The 17,457-nt window shown below is 31.9% G+C and overlaps 3 protein-coding genes across 3 annotated transcripts; 2 read left to right on the top strand and 1 right to left on the bottom strand.

The window, feature by feature from the left end:
- Positions 1–2,966: 2,966 nt before the first annotated feature.
- On the top strand, positions 2,967–5,442 carry LOC133794741 (pentatricopeptide repeat-containing protein At4g16390, chloroplastic). Its single transcript, XM_062232126.1, has one exon. The coding sequence runs from the start codon at positions 3,047–3,049 to the stop codon at positions 5,162–5,164; it is 2,118 nt and encodes a 705-aa protein (XP_062088110.1). The 5' UTR covers positions 2,967–3,046; the 3' UTR covers positions 5,165–5,442.
- A 724-nt stretch (positions 5,443–6,166) lies between these two features.
- Positions 6,167–10,226, bottom strand: LOC133794742 (microtubule-associated protein 70-5). The gene is made up of 11 exons (XM_062232127.1): positions 9,911–10,226; positions 9,069–9,154; positions 8,881–8,946; positions 8,614–8,784; positions 8,331–8,501; positions 8,077–8,232; positions 7,855–8,001; positions 7,577–7,648; positions 6,918–7,502; positions 6,683–6,831; positions 6,167–6,540 (listed from the first exon to the last, which is right to left on the bottom strand). The coding sequence occupies exons 1-11, from the start codon at positions 10,011–10,013 to the stop codon at positions 6,528–6,530; spliced, it is 1,719 nt and encodes a 572-aa protein (XP_062088111.1). The 5' UTR covers positions 10,014–10,226; the 3' UTR covers positions 6,167–6,527.
- Positions 10,227–16,122: 5,896 nt separating this feature from the next.
- Positions 16,123–16,431, top strand: LOC133795064 (uncharacterized). The gene has a single exon (XM_062232515.1). The coding sequence runs from the start codon at positions 16,123–16,125 to the stop codon at positions 16,429–16,431; it is 309 nt and encodes a 102-aa protein (XP_062088499.1).
- The last annotated feature ends 1,026 nt before the right edge of the window (positions 16,432–17,457 follow it).

Below are 17,457 nucleotides of genomic sequence, written 5' to 3' on the forward strand. Positions count from 1 at the left end.
TGATTAAAATATGTTATAACCCGACCAAACCAACCGATGAACACTCCTAATCGAAATGCTTAAAGAAAAAAGAAAAGAAGTGAGAAAGGATAATTGGATTTCCTGAGTGGTTAGGGGAACAAACATTCTCATTCTTTTCCGCCCTTACTCCACTAACTACTCTCATTCCTAATTTTAGTAAACGTAAGAATGAGAATTATTACTGCACAAATAATTTCAATTTTAATTTCATTATGTGATAAATGTATACAAGCCTAGACTTATGATCCCTAACTTGATATGTGTCTCTAATTTTTTCAAAATTGACATTGTTTGCATATATTTTAGAAAATTATCAATTTTACATATACGAAAATAATAATAAAAATATTATTTACAACATTGAAGGCTATGGGCTCCAGTAATAATAAAAATGATATTTTTGAAAATATAAGAATTTTACTTTAGTTTGGATTTCTAATACTCTGATTATGTGAATCCCACAATTATATTGTTTTGCTGTCCAATCATATTATTCCTTCTAACATTAGTGATACAAAATATATACTATGCTCACATCAATTTGGTTGGTGGTCTATCTAGTTAAGAGTTTGTACTTTGTAGTAAATAAATTAAATTTAAACATTTATATGTAATATATATTTATTTTTTTACTAAATCCTAATGGTTGAAACTGTTGTCCGCTAGTCAAGACCAAATGATTTATAGTCAACCTTATAAATTGAGATTAAAATAATTGAGACTGTAATTTTTTTTTCTTCACAAATATTAACTAAATGATATAAAAATCTATTAGATATAAACTTAAATAATACATATTTCTTTCAAACCCAAATTATGAATTAGGTATACATATACGCTTGATCATGTCCTACTTTGTATTACTTGATAAAGTACTCATTTGATGACTCATACTCTTGAGAGCTTTGAGATCGGTCCCTGAAGAACCCAAGCCCATCAATGATCAAAATAATTCAGCTAAAAGCCCGGAAATACCAAATCAGAATAGGAGAAAAAAAGGGTAACGAGCAAAATAGCTCCAAAACAACAATTATTTAGATAAATATCTCCGTTTTAAAAAAAATCAACAAATGACCCAATACAAAAAATTAGTATAGCGAAATTCCATATTTACTCTTACCCTCTTTAACCTCTTTAGCCTTAGGTAAATCCTAATATTCACTTGGAGCTTAGTGCAAAATGATAATTTAGGTAACCAACAATATAAAAGGGTAATTTCTCTACAATTTAAAAAATGAAGACATTAGTTTCTTCATGCCATTATTTTGGGTCATTTACTATAATTTCTCAAAAAGAAAAAAAAAGAAGAGGAAATTATATTTTATATGAGATTTTTAATAAAGTTTACAAAAATATAGTTTTTTTTTTCAAAAAAAGTTATTTTATGGCGTTATTTAAGAGTTTTCACTTTTAGGGGTTTAGTTTCTCACATTTTTATATAAAAGTTGGTTTATGCCATAATTTTACTCATCATCAAGTTTTATTAATTTAAAAGGGTATTTTTGTAATTCAATTATTATTCTTTTAGTTTATTTGATTTTTTTATATTAATTTTTTTTTTGTTTTGCAAATTTTTTTTAATATGAATTGTGTTTATTATTATTTTTTATTTATTATAAACATTTTTTTTTAGATTGTACTTTTTTTTTCAAATCCTAGATAAGGTAACCAATTACTTGATTGATCTTTCTTAGTTATGTAAAAATAAATCCTATAGCTAAGTTAATTAACATGTATCGAGAGGAGTAGCCACTTACCTTGAGAGGAGTAACATTATGTCATAAGAAGGGTAACCAATTACCATGAGAGGGGTGACGGGTTACTCATATTAAATATGAAAAGAAACATCAAATTTGAAGAAAAAATAGGAAGAACACTTCATTAAAAAAATGAAGAAGAAGTAACTATCATTTTAGTAACATAGATAACTAGTTACCATAAAAAAACATAGTAATATACACACATATCATAATGTGAATATAACCAGTTACACCTAGAAATATACACAAAAAGAACATGAATGTAACCAGTTACCCAGACCTGAAAATAGAAAAGAAAAAAATAGATCTACCCTCCTTCTCTCTCTCTCTCTCTCATCTTCTTCTCTTTCATCACCAAGAACCCTAGCTGCTGCCTGACTCTCCGCCGCCTGGGTTCGTGTCTAGGCCACCTCCCTACATCACCTCCAATCACGAACCACTTTCCTCCCTCACCTCCGACCACCACCAAAACCCCCTATCCCCTGCGTGCGAGCTATGTCGTTTTGGATTTGGGTATGCATCGACACCACGAGCAGAGTTGGAGGTGGTGTCGCGCGTAGAGATGGGGGTGTCGCGCCTAGGCCCACGCTCGGATGAGGCTTTCGAATGGAGGGTTGCCAATTCGCCGAAGGTAGGTTCTTCTTTGGGGTCGTGGATGGGGTCGTAGATGGGGTAGCCAAAGCTGGAGGGGATTGTCGACTAGGTTTGGAGAGAGAAGAGGGTTTGTGCATAGGTTTTGAGAGACTGTGGGTTTGAGAGAGAGAACAGTGGACTGCTAATTTACAATAGTACCTATGTTTGACTGATGTGTTTTGGTTTTAAATTTAGCTTCCATATTTAGTTAGTTAACAATTGTGTTTCCCATACTTTATTTTGTTTTTTTTAATAAATTTTCTAATACAAATTAAGAAAAATATAATTCTAATATTTTTGCACACTGAAAACATAAAAGTCATGTTTTTTTAAATTCCATAAAAAAACACAGAAAAACCACCAATTGGGCCTGTCTCACTAGCACCACCGTGTTACGGCCCATTGGCCCAAGCTCATTTCGAAAATGTTCAGATATTTTAAGTAGGAGGCACGGAAAAGAGCAACGGTTCTGATAATTCCAATGGACAAGTTTGTCCATTCCAACGTAATCTGACTGTCCAAATCTTAATGGTAATATCGTAATCGTAGTCCAGCTCCTCCTCATCCATAAAGCCAAACGCAGAGAGACAACCACGGAGACTATGCTCTAGTCTAGAGAGCCAGGAACAAACATGGCTTACTCGCTCTGTTCATCACCCTCCCCAATCGTCCACGAACGTCACTCTCTCTCCTTATCTCTTTCTTCACCCAGAAACCCTAGAATAAGAAACTTCAATCACCTTTGCAAACTCAATTTTCTTTCTTCTCAATACAAAACATCTTCTCTCCAAGTAAGCCATGTCTCTGTACACGACCCAGTTACCGAAGAAACCAAAAAAGAGGTTGTTGGAGAAGCTGCTACGACTGGAGACCCAAATGGACATTCCGGTTCATCATCCAAAAGCTACATCTGGGTCAATCCCAGAAGCCCAAGAGCACCGCAACTTCGGAAGAAATCGTATCATACCAGGTACACAAATCTAGTCGAAGTGGCTGAGTCTTTAAACTCTTGTAGTGCAAGTGAGGATGAAGTTTTAAAAGTTTTGGGAACTTTAAGTGGTAAACTTTTGGAGCAAGATGCGGTTGTTATTCTTAATAATATGGTTAATGCCGAAACTGCGGTCCTTGCACTTAAGTACTTTCAGCAGAACTTGACACCTGAGAGAGAGGTTATTCTTTACAATGTTACCTTGAAGGTCTTTAGAAAATGTAAGAATTTGGCTGGTGCGGAGAAGTTGTTCGATGAAATGCTCAACAAAGGTATTAAGCCGGATAATGTTACGTTTTCGACCATGATTAGTTGCGCTAGGATGTCTTCTTTGCCCGAGAAGGCTGTTGAGTGGTTTGAAAAGATGAGTAGTTTTGGGTGTGACCCAGATGATGTTACTTACTCGGCTATGATCGATGCCTATGGACGTGCTGGTAATGTTGACATGGCTTTCAGCTTGTATGACCGTGCTAGAACAGAAAAATGGCGCATTGATCGAGTAACATTCTCGACTTTAATCAGAATTTATGGTCAATCAGGGAATTATGATGGGTGTTTGAACGTGTTTGAGGAGATGAAGGCCATAGGGGTCAAACCAAACGTGGTTGTTTATAACACTTTGTTGGATGCTATGGGTAGAGCTAAGAGACCTTGGCAGGCTAAGAAGATTTACCAAGAGATGATCAGCAGTGGGTTTGCACCAAGTTTTGTAACCTATGCAGCTCTCTTGAGGGCTTTTGGTAGATCCCGATATGGTGATGATTGTGTTAATGTATATAAGGAGATGAAGGAGAAAGGGATGAAGCTGAATGTGATTCTCTACAACACAATCTTATCTATGTGTGCTGATCTTGGCTACACTGACGAAGCCATTTCAATCTTCGAAGACTTGAAAAGTTCTGAGACCATGCCCGATAGTTGGACATTTTCATCAATGATTACTATATATTCGTGTAGTGGACAAGTACCAGAAGCTGAGGCAATGTTTAATGAGATGTTGAAAGCAGGTTTTGCGCCTAATATATTTGTTTTAACTTCACTTATTCAGTGCTACGGAAAAGCCAAGCGCATAGATGATGTTGTGAAGACATTCGATCAACTCTTGGAATTGGGCATTAGCCCAGATGAGCGCTTCTGTGGTTGTCTCTTGAATGTGATGACCCAAACACCAAAGGAAGAACTTTCTAAGCTTACAGCTTGCATCGAAAAAGCCTATCCAAAACTCGGATATGTGGTAAATCTTTTGCTAGAGGATGACAAAAATGAAAATTTCAAAAATGAAGCCTCAGAACTTTTTGAAACGGTTGGTGCTGATGTAAGAAAGGCTTACTGCAATTGCTTAATTGACCTTTCCATGAACCTCGATCTGTTAGACAGAGCTTGTGAGCTGCTAGACCTTGGGGTCTCACAAGAAGTATATACTGATATACAGTCCAGGTCTCCATCCCAGTGGTCTCTCAATTTGAAAGGTCTTTCTCTTGGGGCTGCTCTCACTGCATTACATGTTTGGATAAATGATTTGTCCAAGGAATTGGAATCTGGAGAAGAGTTGCCACCATTGCTTGGAATTAATACTGGACATGGGAAGCACAAGTACTCGGACAAAGGCTTTACTTTGGCAGGTGTTTTTGATTCCCACTTGAAGGAATTAAATGCCCCCTTCCATGAAGCTCCGGATAACGCTGGCTGGTTTTTGACCACAAAGGTTGCAGCCAAGTCATGGTTGGAATCTCGAAAATCTTCCGAGTTAGTGGCCGCTTAACTTTGTATCGTCTTTGATTTGCTTTTCTATGTAATCTCTACACACTGACATGCAAGGGTTTGGACTGGTACGGTATACTACTTCCTTAACCTTTTGTATCTTGCTGGTATCTTCTCTCTCGTAGAGATCATTTTTGTACTTTAGAATTCAAATTGAACTCTTCCTGATGTTTATAGAGTTAAATAAATGTTAAGAATTATTACATCTTTGTTGGTTTAGATTATCTATGGTTGTTATTTGATCATGTTTTTAATGAAGATTTATGCCATTTGAAGGGATGTCGTTTCCAAACATTATCATTTCCATTAAATTATGTTGGATGTATATTTCTCGAACTTACTTCCGTTGTAAATTATCGTTTCATGACATAACAGCTTTTCGGAAATTTGGTTTGCCCGGCTTTGCTTTTCGGACTCTGCCTTATTTTGTTCAATTTAAACCCACCATAAAGTTCACAATAAGAACGGGCGGGGAGTATTTAAAGGAAAAAATGGAAAAATTAATTAAATGTAAATTAGCCAAAATACTTGTGAAAATTAAAAAATGTACTGTCAATATGTTGACTTGAGGTATATAGTAGATGTTTATTTCTGGATTGTCGATTTTGTTTGTGTTTTTATTGACTTCATTACTGTGTCGTTTATAGAAAATTGTCCCTATAAGTAATTAATAATGTTTTTTTACTTGTGGTAGATATGATATGAGTAAATGCTCCTCCTAAATTACGATTTCTCTCCAACTTCATTTTTCTTCCCAGTTTTCCCACTAATTCTCGCGTATCATACACTATATGAGAATGAGAGACATAGATGTGATATGGACAAACAAAGTTTACAGTGTCATCATAATCAACAAAGAAAAAGAAAAAGCTACCCTCTATAGCTGTAAGATTTTATTTGCACATTTTTAAATGAAATACCACTTCTCTTCTCCCTCTTCCATTTGGCATAGCATTTTCACAAACTCAAAGAGTCAAGTTTCTTCGATTTTAATATAGATAAGTACATAATCAAATTTGCACGATTCAATAAAAAAATTCATTGACAACTCGTTCTTGCCACTTAAAAGCTTGTAAACACACTGTATATATGCATAATGCAGGAAAGAAGAATTATTGAAAACAATTAATATCCTCTATGTGAATCTCAATTAAGAGAAAACACAAATCAAATCCACTCTATCATGTACAAAGACTGGTTTTTCTGTTGGGACTTTTATTTCCCTAGCTAACAATTGGCAACTCTCTGTTCTTTGTATTTACATTAGAAATAAAACAAGAATATGTATCAGTTTCACAACCAATAATTGATAAAATCACTGTAATTTGGTGCTCTTCATTTTTCTCCAGTGTGTTTTGTCAAGTTCATTTTGTCACCCTGCAGCAGTTGAAAGTTCATATTGAGTAAGTCGTTAAGCATTTTATTTTTTAAAAATTCTAGTTCTTCAGGTTAAGCTGTTGAGAATGAATGATATGGAAAAGATTAAAATAAGTTGAACACGTTTTTATATATTTATTACCGTTTAGAGTAGTTAATTACTCTACTCTTTCTGTTGTCATCAACCTTAGCTGATGCAGCTTCTTTCTCTCTGGCTGCAGCTTCTCTTTTCATTCTCTTTGACTCTGCTTCCATGGCTTTTGTTAATGCATCAACCTTCTTCATAAGAATCTGAAAAGCAATTATCTCATCTCTCAATATATAGTGAATTACATGTGTGGTTTATACATAAGGAGAGATGGAGTTATTATATTTACCTTTATTTCTTGATCTTTAGAACTCAAATCACTCTCTTTGGCTTCACAAAATTTCCTTAAACAAATCACCTCCTTTTGAAGTCTATCATACAGAAACCCTGAGACCAAATCTTCAGAGTTTGTATGAGCTGGTTGGTTTGGTGATTCTCCATTGTCACTGCCTTTAGTTCTATGTTCTCCAGAAACTGCTCTATCACTGTTGTTGACATTGTTATTTTCCCGTATTTCTGTGTTTTCTTTCTCGCCACTGTCAACAACTTTACTTCTGGATGCCCATAAACTTTTTTTTGTTGTATTTTCCCCAGAACCAGTTTTCTTCCTCGAGTTATTGTCTCCTTTAAGTTCTGCAACAGCTGTTTCTTTTTCTGCATCTGTCTGTCTAGGAGAAGAGCTTCTAATAAAAGTGGATGCCCTTGGCTGCGATGTTGATCTCTTCCTAAGGCCTCCAGAGCTTGTTAGAAAGGCTAAGATGTTGCTGGACTTTTCTGTTTTGGGAGATCCACTAAAGACATTAGGATTGTTGGGAAAAGGTGAAACTTGCTTTAGCCCACCTTCTAGCGTCTTCAACCTCAGCTTAAATTTTTCCTGGAGTGAGAGATTGCCACATAAAATTTATTCGTTCATGTGTTATCAGAAAGCATTTTAAGTCAAATATTTACCTTCAGTTGTGCCTCTGCCTTAGCTGTTCTCTCTGACACAGTTAGTTTATCTTTCAACCGTTGCATATCTGCCTACATATTGTAGAATTGAACATTCACAGAATAAGTGAAAATAAATGCTAACATATACGTAATAATAAGTTTCTTCTTTCATTTGTAAGGAGACTCGTACAACTAGAAAGAACAGTGGATGAAAGGCAGTGGAAAGGCATAACTGAGTTGTAACATTGTGTCAAATGTAGGATTTGTAGGAAATTTCTGAGGTAATCAAACTATACCTGCATAAGTCTTCTTTCTTCCAGCCACTGCTTAACTGGCATAACTTTATCATTTTCGTCCTTCCACTCATTGGCCACCACAGTTGCTATGCGGTTTGCTGAAACTTTTGCTCTTGCAAGTTCTCGCTCTAGAGTCCTCTTTTCCTCCTGAAAATTTTACTCAAATGAGGTTAGCATACCATAATTGTCAAAAAAACAACAAGTAAATTTCTCTAGACTCACATTCAATTCTTCTATCTGTCGTTTGTAGTCACGAATAGCATTGGCTGCAACTCCTCCAGCTAGAACAACCTCCTCAAGTTCTTGAATGGTTTGGCTAAGCTTTTCCACCTCCAGAACCTTTTGGCGGTTTGTTTTCTCAAGGATTCTATTCTCTTCCTGCACATGTTACAAATGTCAGTTACCTTGACAATTCAGCCTCACCATATGTATATACCGAACCAACGAAATAGAATCTGATGTGACGTTATAAATACCTGGCAGATCTCAATCTGTCTCCTCAACTCAAAGTTCTGGTTTTGAACCTCTTCAACTATCAAAGCTCTTTCTAAAGCACTTCGCAAAATCCTTTCTGCTTCAAGCAGAGCTGATTCTTTTGACTTGGTGTGGCGTTCCAAAGCCTTCTTATCTTCCTGGAGGGCTGCAATCTGATGATATTAACAAGAAAACAATTGAAAAAGTGTAAGTGCTTGAATTCTGAGCCATGACCTGTCAAAATGCAACTTCTCATGTAAGGGAATTTTCTCTTTAAAGTAGTACCTCACTCTTGTACATTTTGATTTCAGCCTCAAGAGGAGCAATAACAGAAGCCAAAGGAAGAGAGTCATCATCCTTCTGATTTGTATGCACCCTTCTAAGAGCTGCTTCAGCAGCAAATTGTGCGGCCAGCGCGTCTTTTTTGTCATTTGTTAGTCTCTTGATTTCAAGATTCTGGGTCATATTTGTACATTACAAACTCCTCCATTAGATCTTATTTGAAGTACACTCATAATGTATGAAAATATCTCATGAAAGACCATAACTCACCTTGTGCTCGAGAAGATTTTCAGTGACAGAGACTTTTTCATCCATTTTTTGAACCTCGTTCTTGAGCTGGAAAAGAAATAACAACACAAAAAAACTAACTTCAGACACAATTTAAGTGTTAGAATACTGAATTTATTGTATGTGAAACTCAAGTGAATATAGTAGGCTGGCAGAAATTTCTTCGGTACCTCTTCCACTGCCTTATCTTTAAGAGTTTCAGTTGCTCTCAGTGACTTGATTTCACCGTGAGCAACCCCCAACTCCCTTTCCTTTTCTGCAAAATGATGGAAAAAAAATAGTATCACTATAAATGCCTCTTGGTTTACTTACAAGGTTGTATGAACTCATTATTAACTTGTTAAAACAGTAAAATACAAATATACTGATAATACATAGTGATATACATATAAATATAAATAATACGAATATATTTTAAATGAAAAGTAGTGTAAAAACAAATGAGATGATTTAAAACTAGTTTGAAACAGAGTACAGCTAAGTGTTCATAATCAACTTAATTTGTTAAAACAGAGTAGTTGAAAGCAGCCTAATCAATATAAAAAGAACACGTAAGTGTATACTTAGTGAATCTTTTTCTTCTCTTTTCTTTTTCCGGCTTTCCTACTGAACATATTTTGCAAAATAACCATAATTAACATAACAGGTCGCTACAGTCAAGGCACTTTCAAGCTCATTTGAACCTTACATTTTGGATCACCAAGTACTGTGAAATACATGTATACATATATATAAACTACATATATATATATATATAAATATTTCAAATGAAAAGTAGTGAAGAAAACAAAGAGAAAAAAAACTTGTTAATTCACCGGCGACCATACTGGAGAGACACAACAATCACTAAAGGAATTTTGTTTGCTGAATCAAGTGAAACGACGACATCAAATGTTAAACCTTATCAAAGGTTATTCATGATATTAACCACTGATTGTAAACATCATAAACCTGAAATATAGATACATGAAAGGAGACAGAAAGAGAGAGAGAGAGAGTCAAGAGTGAGAACCTCTGAGAAGATTTTTCAAACGATTGAGTTCTAAGACAACAGGGTCCGTGTATAGAGAAAGCTCCTCAGAACTGAAGTGTTCTTCATGATCATGACCCACCATGGTTATGGTTTTTGATAATGAAATGAAACGCTTAGACCAATTAATAAAAGAAAGACTAGGGAGAAGCTGAGAATTAATGGGTAATGAATGGTGTAATGATTCTGAATGAATGGAATGAGGTGTGGGTTTTAATGGGTAATTGTGTGTGAGGTTTAAGGAAATGCTTATAGGATTTTCCTTGCTGGGAAGCAAATTTTGAGAAATGCCGGCATAATCGCAACTTGATAGCAACGGCTTCTTTCTTTTCTATATATAAACGTATTTATTTATTTCACAACTTTATAATTTAAAATTTCTTCCCTTACTTTTTTTTTTCTTTCTAAAATAATCCACGTAGTTAATTGCGCACCTAGAATCCTAGATAACTATACCAAATAAATATGTTCTCTCACCTAATTAATATGCATATATATGCATACTTTTTTTAACCCTCAAATATTAAAGGATGGACAGATACACTGTCAAGAAGAGTATTAAAAAAGTGTATTAGTTGGTGCCATTTGTTGCAACCTTATTATGTGATATAGAAGAGCCATGATAATTTTGCCAAAACAAAAGATTTATAATAAAATATACTAAATGGGAGTTTTGTCGTGACACGATGACAAAATGCTGATCTGTCCCGTTTTAATATCACAAGTTAATTTTCTTTTTTCTTTTTTATTTAACTTATAGATAGAGATAAGAGACACAAATCCCAACAAATGATTAAAACAAATGACTATAATATCAAAATCTGGCTACGTTGATGGAAAGCTCCTAAATATATATTTTCTGGAGTAAACCTTGTTGCTTAAGCGCTAAATCCTCCCTAATCCTTGCATTTTTTGTGCTCTTATTAGTGGAAGTCACTCAAATGAACTCTTGAATTTAAACTTAAAGAAAATGAGGTATTGGTGATTCTGACCAGGAAAACGACCAACTGAAGTGGCTTGAAAGAATCAAATCAAAACACAACAATAGTACATTTCGAAGAGAGAGTTTCTCGTCTTTGATCTTTGCTTATAAGAATATTTTTATATTATTGTTTTAAAAAAGAGAAAATTATTTGAAACTCCAGCTATGTTTTATTCACACTTTTCCATATGTCTAAAGGCAAAAGGGTTCACAAATCATACGTACTAGTATTTTGTTTAAGCGACAAAGGAAAGACTCCACTACCACCTAGACCTACCAACAACACCCAATATATATTATTATTCCGTTTTAGATTAGAGAAAACGCCGTGACCGATCGTTCGAAGAAATCCCTGTCTGTCACTACTGGCCAAAACAGTCAAATAGGGTTTTGATTAATCTAATAGCCAGGGTTCCCATTCTAATAATTTCTTAATTGAATTATTATTAAGACTTTCCGCTTTTCGAAAGTGATTTCATCAAGTGGAATCAAGCTAAGCTCTTATATATTCTTGTACATGTAATAAATATGTTCATATATATTATGATATATATCTATATCTATATAATTGCGTGTCCCAACTAGGGTTAAGTAGGTGGATATATATACTACTGTATCAATATTATTTGTAAGTACAATTAATATACTTAAATTTTAAGCTAAACTTAGTGTGTTTCATTCATCTTTCTATGAAGATGATGTCAAAGGTTTGAGATAGTGTAGAGACTTCTAATGGCTTTGTTGACATAATAAACTTAATGGAATGGTTGAGATGTAGAACCATGGATCAATAAGATAGTTTCAAGTAAGTATGGGCTAATTAATAAATAAAGGATAAATAATTGCTTTGAGCTTTATTAGCCTGGCTAATGCCTTTTCAATTGGTGGAGTCCAAACGTACAATTGAATCATTGATGTTCTATTTTCTGAGTTTCATCTTCGTTAATTTGGATTCAACACAAACTGATGAGTAGAATATTAACCAATATAATAATAAGCTCCACTTTCATTAATTATCTTACTCTTGAACAACATAAATAATAATAATAATAATAATAATAATACCTATCTTAGCTTTATTATATTTATATTCTTTCTAAAGTATGCTTTAGATTTCGTACAGACACAATATAATAATAAGAATAATAATTAATATTATTATTACTATATAATTATGATGTTAAACGTGGAAAAACACTATTGTTACCACTTACGGCATTACATAATTATATAAGTTACTCCATATTTATTTTATTATTATTTTGCTGGAAGGTTACTCTTATCTTGTTAAGAGTGGGTCCTATTTTTTTTAAATGTATATTTTTCTTTATAGAACTAAATAATAATAGACTATGAGTCTAGTTCGGTACGTATATATCCCGAATAGTTCGGTATACTCTATATCCCTTTTCCAATAATAATAATGCCTGTTAAAAAAAAAAAAAAAGTATACCATTTTACACTTGTGTTGTAGCTAAATACTCCCATCTCAAATTTGGAAAATACTATACTATATACCCATTATTTTGCAAATTGAAATTATTAAAAAAAGAGTATTATATATATTAATATTTATAACAAAGATTTTATCCATTATTTGTGAAAAAAATGAAATTAAATTAAATATTAGGAAAAAAACATTTTCTCTCTCTTCCTCCCCCCTCTCTCAATATCGCAAATTCAGTCCATTCCTCCTCTCATATACCAGAAGGTTTTGCTTTCTCATTGGATTGAGAATTGAATAGTTTTGTTTTATTTGATTTTTCATTCTTTCTCTCTTTAAGATTGATTGGTGATCGTAAATCAACAAAATTTGGATTTGAATTTGAAATTAGGGTTTGGTGGAACTAATTAAGCTTGATAATTATAAGGCAAACATGTCTCTGAGGTCGAGCCCCTGACTGAGGACGAAAGCCCGATGAAAGGATACCCTTCCAATCTCAACGAAAATGTCTTTCAATTGTCGATTCCTGTTTTCATTAGAATGTTTGTTTGTTTGGTTTTTTTCCACTGATATTTATTTTCTTTATGAGTGGAGCACATTGTCAGTGATCTATCGGAATTTTGGGGTATGTTATTTATTTTTATATATAAATTAATAATTGGAGAGTATGTTCTGTAAAATAATAATAATAATAATAATAATAATAATAATAATAATAATTGTTTTTTATTTAGATTTTTTAAATTATTTTTAATATTTTTTTAAATATATTATTTCTCATTATTAATAAGATATTATATTTTAAATCATTACTGCAGAGATATTTTTGTCTTTTTCAAATATAATTGAATCAAAATTTAGCTAAGGGTTTCTTTTTCTTTTTTTTTTTTCAAATCTGAGGGGTGTCGCTGTTTTAGCTAAATACTTACATTTTGCGAACTGTAAAATGTTAAGAAATGTATTTATAATTCTTAGCGTTTTTACGTACGAGTTTTTTTTCTAAAACGTGTGCTGTAATTTACTCAAAATAGAGAAATAATAATAATAATAATAAAATTAAATTTATTAGTGATAATAAACATTTGTATTTAGTTCATATAAATTATACAGTCATATAAGTTTTTTTTTTTTTTACCAATTTGTTATTTTATCCAAAAAAGAAAAACATATGCATGAGCAGGATTAAAAAATAAGTATTGTTATGAGTGAACATATTGTGCCTAAAATAATTAGTTGATGCAGTATTTAGAATATATTAAACCTGGAATTAAATTACATCAAGTAGTATATGCTAACATTGAGAGCACTATATTATAATATTTTTTTATAAAATGGGGTACTCTTGTCAATATTTTTTTAGTAAATTCTGATTAAAGCCCAACGTGAAGGTTTAGGCCGGTATATTCATCACTGTATAAAGGGGTCACCAATCCATTTATGTGGGCCTAAAATTTAATGAGCCGCAGCCTTCTTCTGGGATGACACCAGCCCACCCAGCCCCTTGTTGTAAGTAGTAAGAGTATAAATTACTGTCAACATTTTCGAATAATATAGGATCAAACGACAAAGAATCAGTATTTGTAATAGAAAATAATAAATAAAAAGAAATCTAGAAATATACCAAATCTAAAACTAGACGATCTCATTCTAATTTTGTCAATTATTAACTCTATTCTCAATTAAAAAATGAATTTTAGTATTCGAGTTGTTTGTCCAACTATCAACTTAGTATCTTATTATTTAATTAATATCATTTTAGTATTTTTGTTGTTTGTCTTTTTACCAACTTAGTACTATATTGTTTTAATTAGTACTATTTTATACATGTTATATGACAAATTAATTAAACATTGTGCATTTTCTCTAATATTAATAAAATTATTTTTCCTTATAATTAAAAACATCCTAATTTATTTTATTGAAATTATCTTTGGAATTAAAATATATTATAAAATAAAAATAGTAGTAATAAAATAAAATTAACTATATATTAATAAATATTATTTGTTCTGTATGATGTACTTCTTTGACTAAAAATTTAAGTAGATTTTGAACCGTAGATATTACTTTATTTAAATAATTCAAATAGACCATTAAATCTGATTTTGAATAAAGTTTTTTTGAATTAAAATAATAAATAATTCACCAAATTAACAACTCAGAACAGAAGTACAACAATTCTGCTTAATAACTGTGTTGTTATATTCAATTTTTTGTTTATCAAAATCAGGTTTAAATGTCTATTTGAATTATTTTACAAAATACAGGATCCAAAAAGTAATTTGTCAAAATACATGGTCCAAACAAATAATGAGACAAAACACATGATTCAAAAATGTGTAAACCCTATAATTATTATTATTTTTCAATAAAATTATAAATATATTATAAGTCTAAAAATAATCTTAATTAAAAAAATTGAAGATATTTTTTTCATAATAAAAAATATTTTATCAAAATTAGTGAAAAAAATATACTTTTAAATTAAATTATATTTCATATACAATATATTACAATTATTTTTTATTAATATAATTTAATTCTAAAAGAAATTTTAATTAATTAAATTATGGTGATTTTGATAATAATAAAAAATAATTTCACTAAAATTGGTGGAAATGTATGGTACTTAAGGTTGTATTAAGATAAACAACAAGCTCCTAAAATTGTATTAATTGAAACAATAGGGTACTAAATTGGTGTTAAGAGTAAGACAAACAACAATATACTATTAATTAAACAACAGGTACTAAATTGGTATTAGCACAAACAAAATTGTATTAAAATAGTATAATCCCATTTAAAAAAACAAGAAACACAATGAGGAAAAGGAATTGACAAGAAAACCCTCAATAGATTCTCCCCCTTTCTTGATTTAATCTTTCCTATTAATTATATGTAAATTCATTCCGACTTATAAAGAAAGCCCTCTCAACAAAGTTATCCCTTTGAATTAAAAAATATTTATAGGCAAAACAACGAATCAACCTGGGCAAGATATGATTAAGATTCTGAATGCTTATGTTTCTGTTGAGCTTATCTTTTTTTCATGAAATCCATAACCACAAAGAAGAAAAAAAAGATGCCATTCCTTTCCTAATCAATTGAATTTCATTCCATTTGAAAAGATGAAACCTTCTGAAAGTCTGAAAAGGTTCAAAGTAACCGACCAATCAAAGAAATGGACAAAGCATCTACCTCAATACATATCATTAGTGTCTGCCATAAATGACTAATGTACCCTCCAATTTTGTCACCCCACCAAGTTACCCTTACACACGTAATTTGGATCTCAAAAATAAAACTACAAATATAAGCAACCAAAATAAAATATATCAAATGGGGTTCCAATAAATAATAATAGACAAAATTGAAAATAATAATTAAAGAGTGCTGGAGGTACAATTTGAACTTACGTTTCAAACCACAAAAACTATGATTAGAAATGTATATTAGAGGTATTATTATATGGAGGGTAATTATGTAATTAAAGAAGATATAGAACAAAAGCAAAGTGAGGATACTTTAGGGAAGCAAAAATGTCCAAATACAAAAATAATAAACATGTATACACATGGAGAAAGCAAACTTTGTCTATTAATTTTTTAATTTATAACCACATTATATTATTCTCCAACCAAACAAAGAGAGACTACAGCAAGAAAAGATATATGCATAGTACCATAATATTAATCCCAGAGCTCTCTCTCTCTCTAGATTATATTTTCATTTTCAGATTATAAGCTAGCTACTCAAGGCCAGCGATCGATGGATATCCCACCACAGCTTATTCAGTACAAATACCACTTGGCCATAGCAATTTCGGTTTCGGTAGCGATTTCTTTAGTGCTTTACGCGGCGCCTCGGTTGACAACGTTAGTGGCCTACTTTTGGCCCTTGTTCGCCTCCACAACTCTATTCGTGGTCGCTATAATCGCCTTCACCGGCGTATCTCAGCTCGCCGTCGAAGCACACCGTGGCGATAATAAGGCTGGTGAAGATATCGTTGACTATGTCGCAGGGCAGCAAGAACATGACCATGAAGATCGTCAAAGTTTTGAGTTGAAAGCTGATTAGATTATTGATTAATAATTTTACTATAATTTGTAGTGGTCGATGATCAATGTATGCTTAATGATGTATATTGCTACTACAAATCTGTATTATCTCTTCTGTTAAGTTTAGATTATCTTTGAAAACGTACAACTTCCCCTCACAATATTGTACATGTATGAATAATTGTAAAGTTGGAACGTTTTTCACGATATACATGGTTTTATGCGCATTCCTTTTATTTTATTTTCTTATTAAAATATATTGTTCCTATTTTTTGTTCTTGTGAATTATTAGACATCCCACTATGTGATACACATTTTTATAGGCAGTTTTGTCACATTATATATATATATATATATATAAGGGGAGAAAGGAATGAGAAGCAAGAGAAAAAAATATTGTCGTTTTCCCTCTGAATAGAAAAAGATGTATATTCTTTTCATGTCGTTTTCTCTGTGCAGAGGAAAAAGTGTATCGTCTTCAATTACTTCTTTATAAACATGCGTGTGGATTATTGGAATAAAATACTCGTAGCTTATTAGAAGAAATCCGTTTCATGCACTATTGAAGATTAAATTTCGTTCATTTGATAAACACGACTTGCATTTTAATTTTTTTTTTCTAAAAGGGAGAATTTAACTATTAATTAACAAACAAAAAAAACTATTAAGACATCGTTTATATTCGTTTTGTAAAAAAATCTACGGTATCGTTAATTTTATTAACGGAAAGAGTGATAAATAATTGTAACTACATCGTTGCTCACCCGTTTGACAGAAGCAATTAGGCACTGTATTTACTATTTACCGTCCTTGTCATAATTAAAAACAAATGCATCTCCATTCTAATATGGATTTAATTTTACTTTTTCTTATAAAATTTAAATGGTTATTTGTAGCATAAATACTAAATGTTTTATAATAATTGTATTACTTTAGTAATATATTAATTTTTTTATGGCAATAATGAGAAATCTTTACTAATAATTATACTTAAGTATAAATCAATTTCTTTGTATGGTAATAGTATCAAATCTTGGTTAATATT

The sequence above is a fragment of the Humulus lupulus genome, chromosome 8 (assembly GCF_963169125.1).
Source record: "Humulus lupulus chromosome 8, drHumLupu1.1, whole genome shotgun sequence".
NCBI lineage: Eukaryota > Viridiplantae > Streptophyta > Magnoliopsida > Rosales > Cannabaceae > Humulus > Humulus lupulus.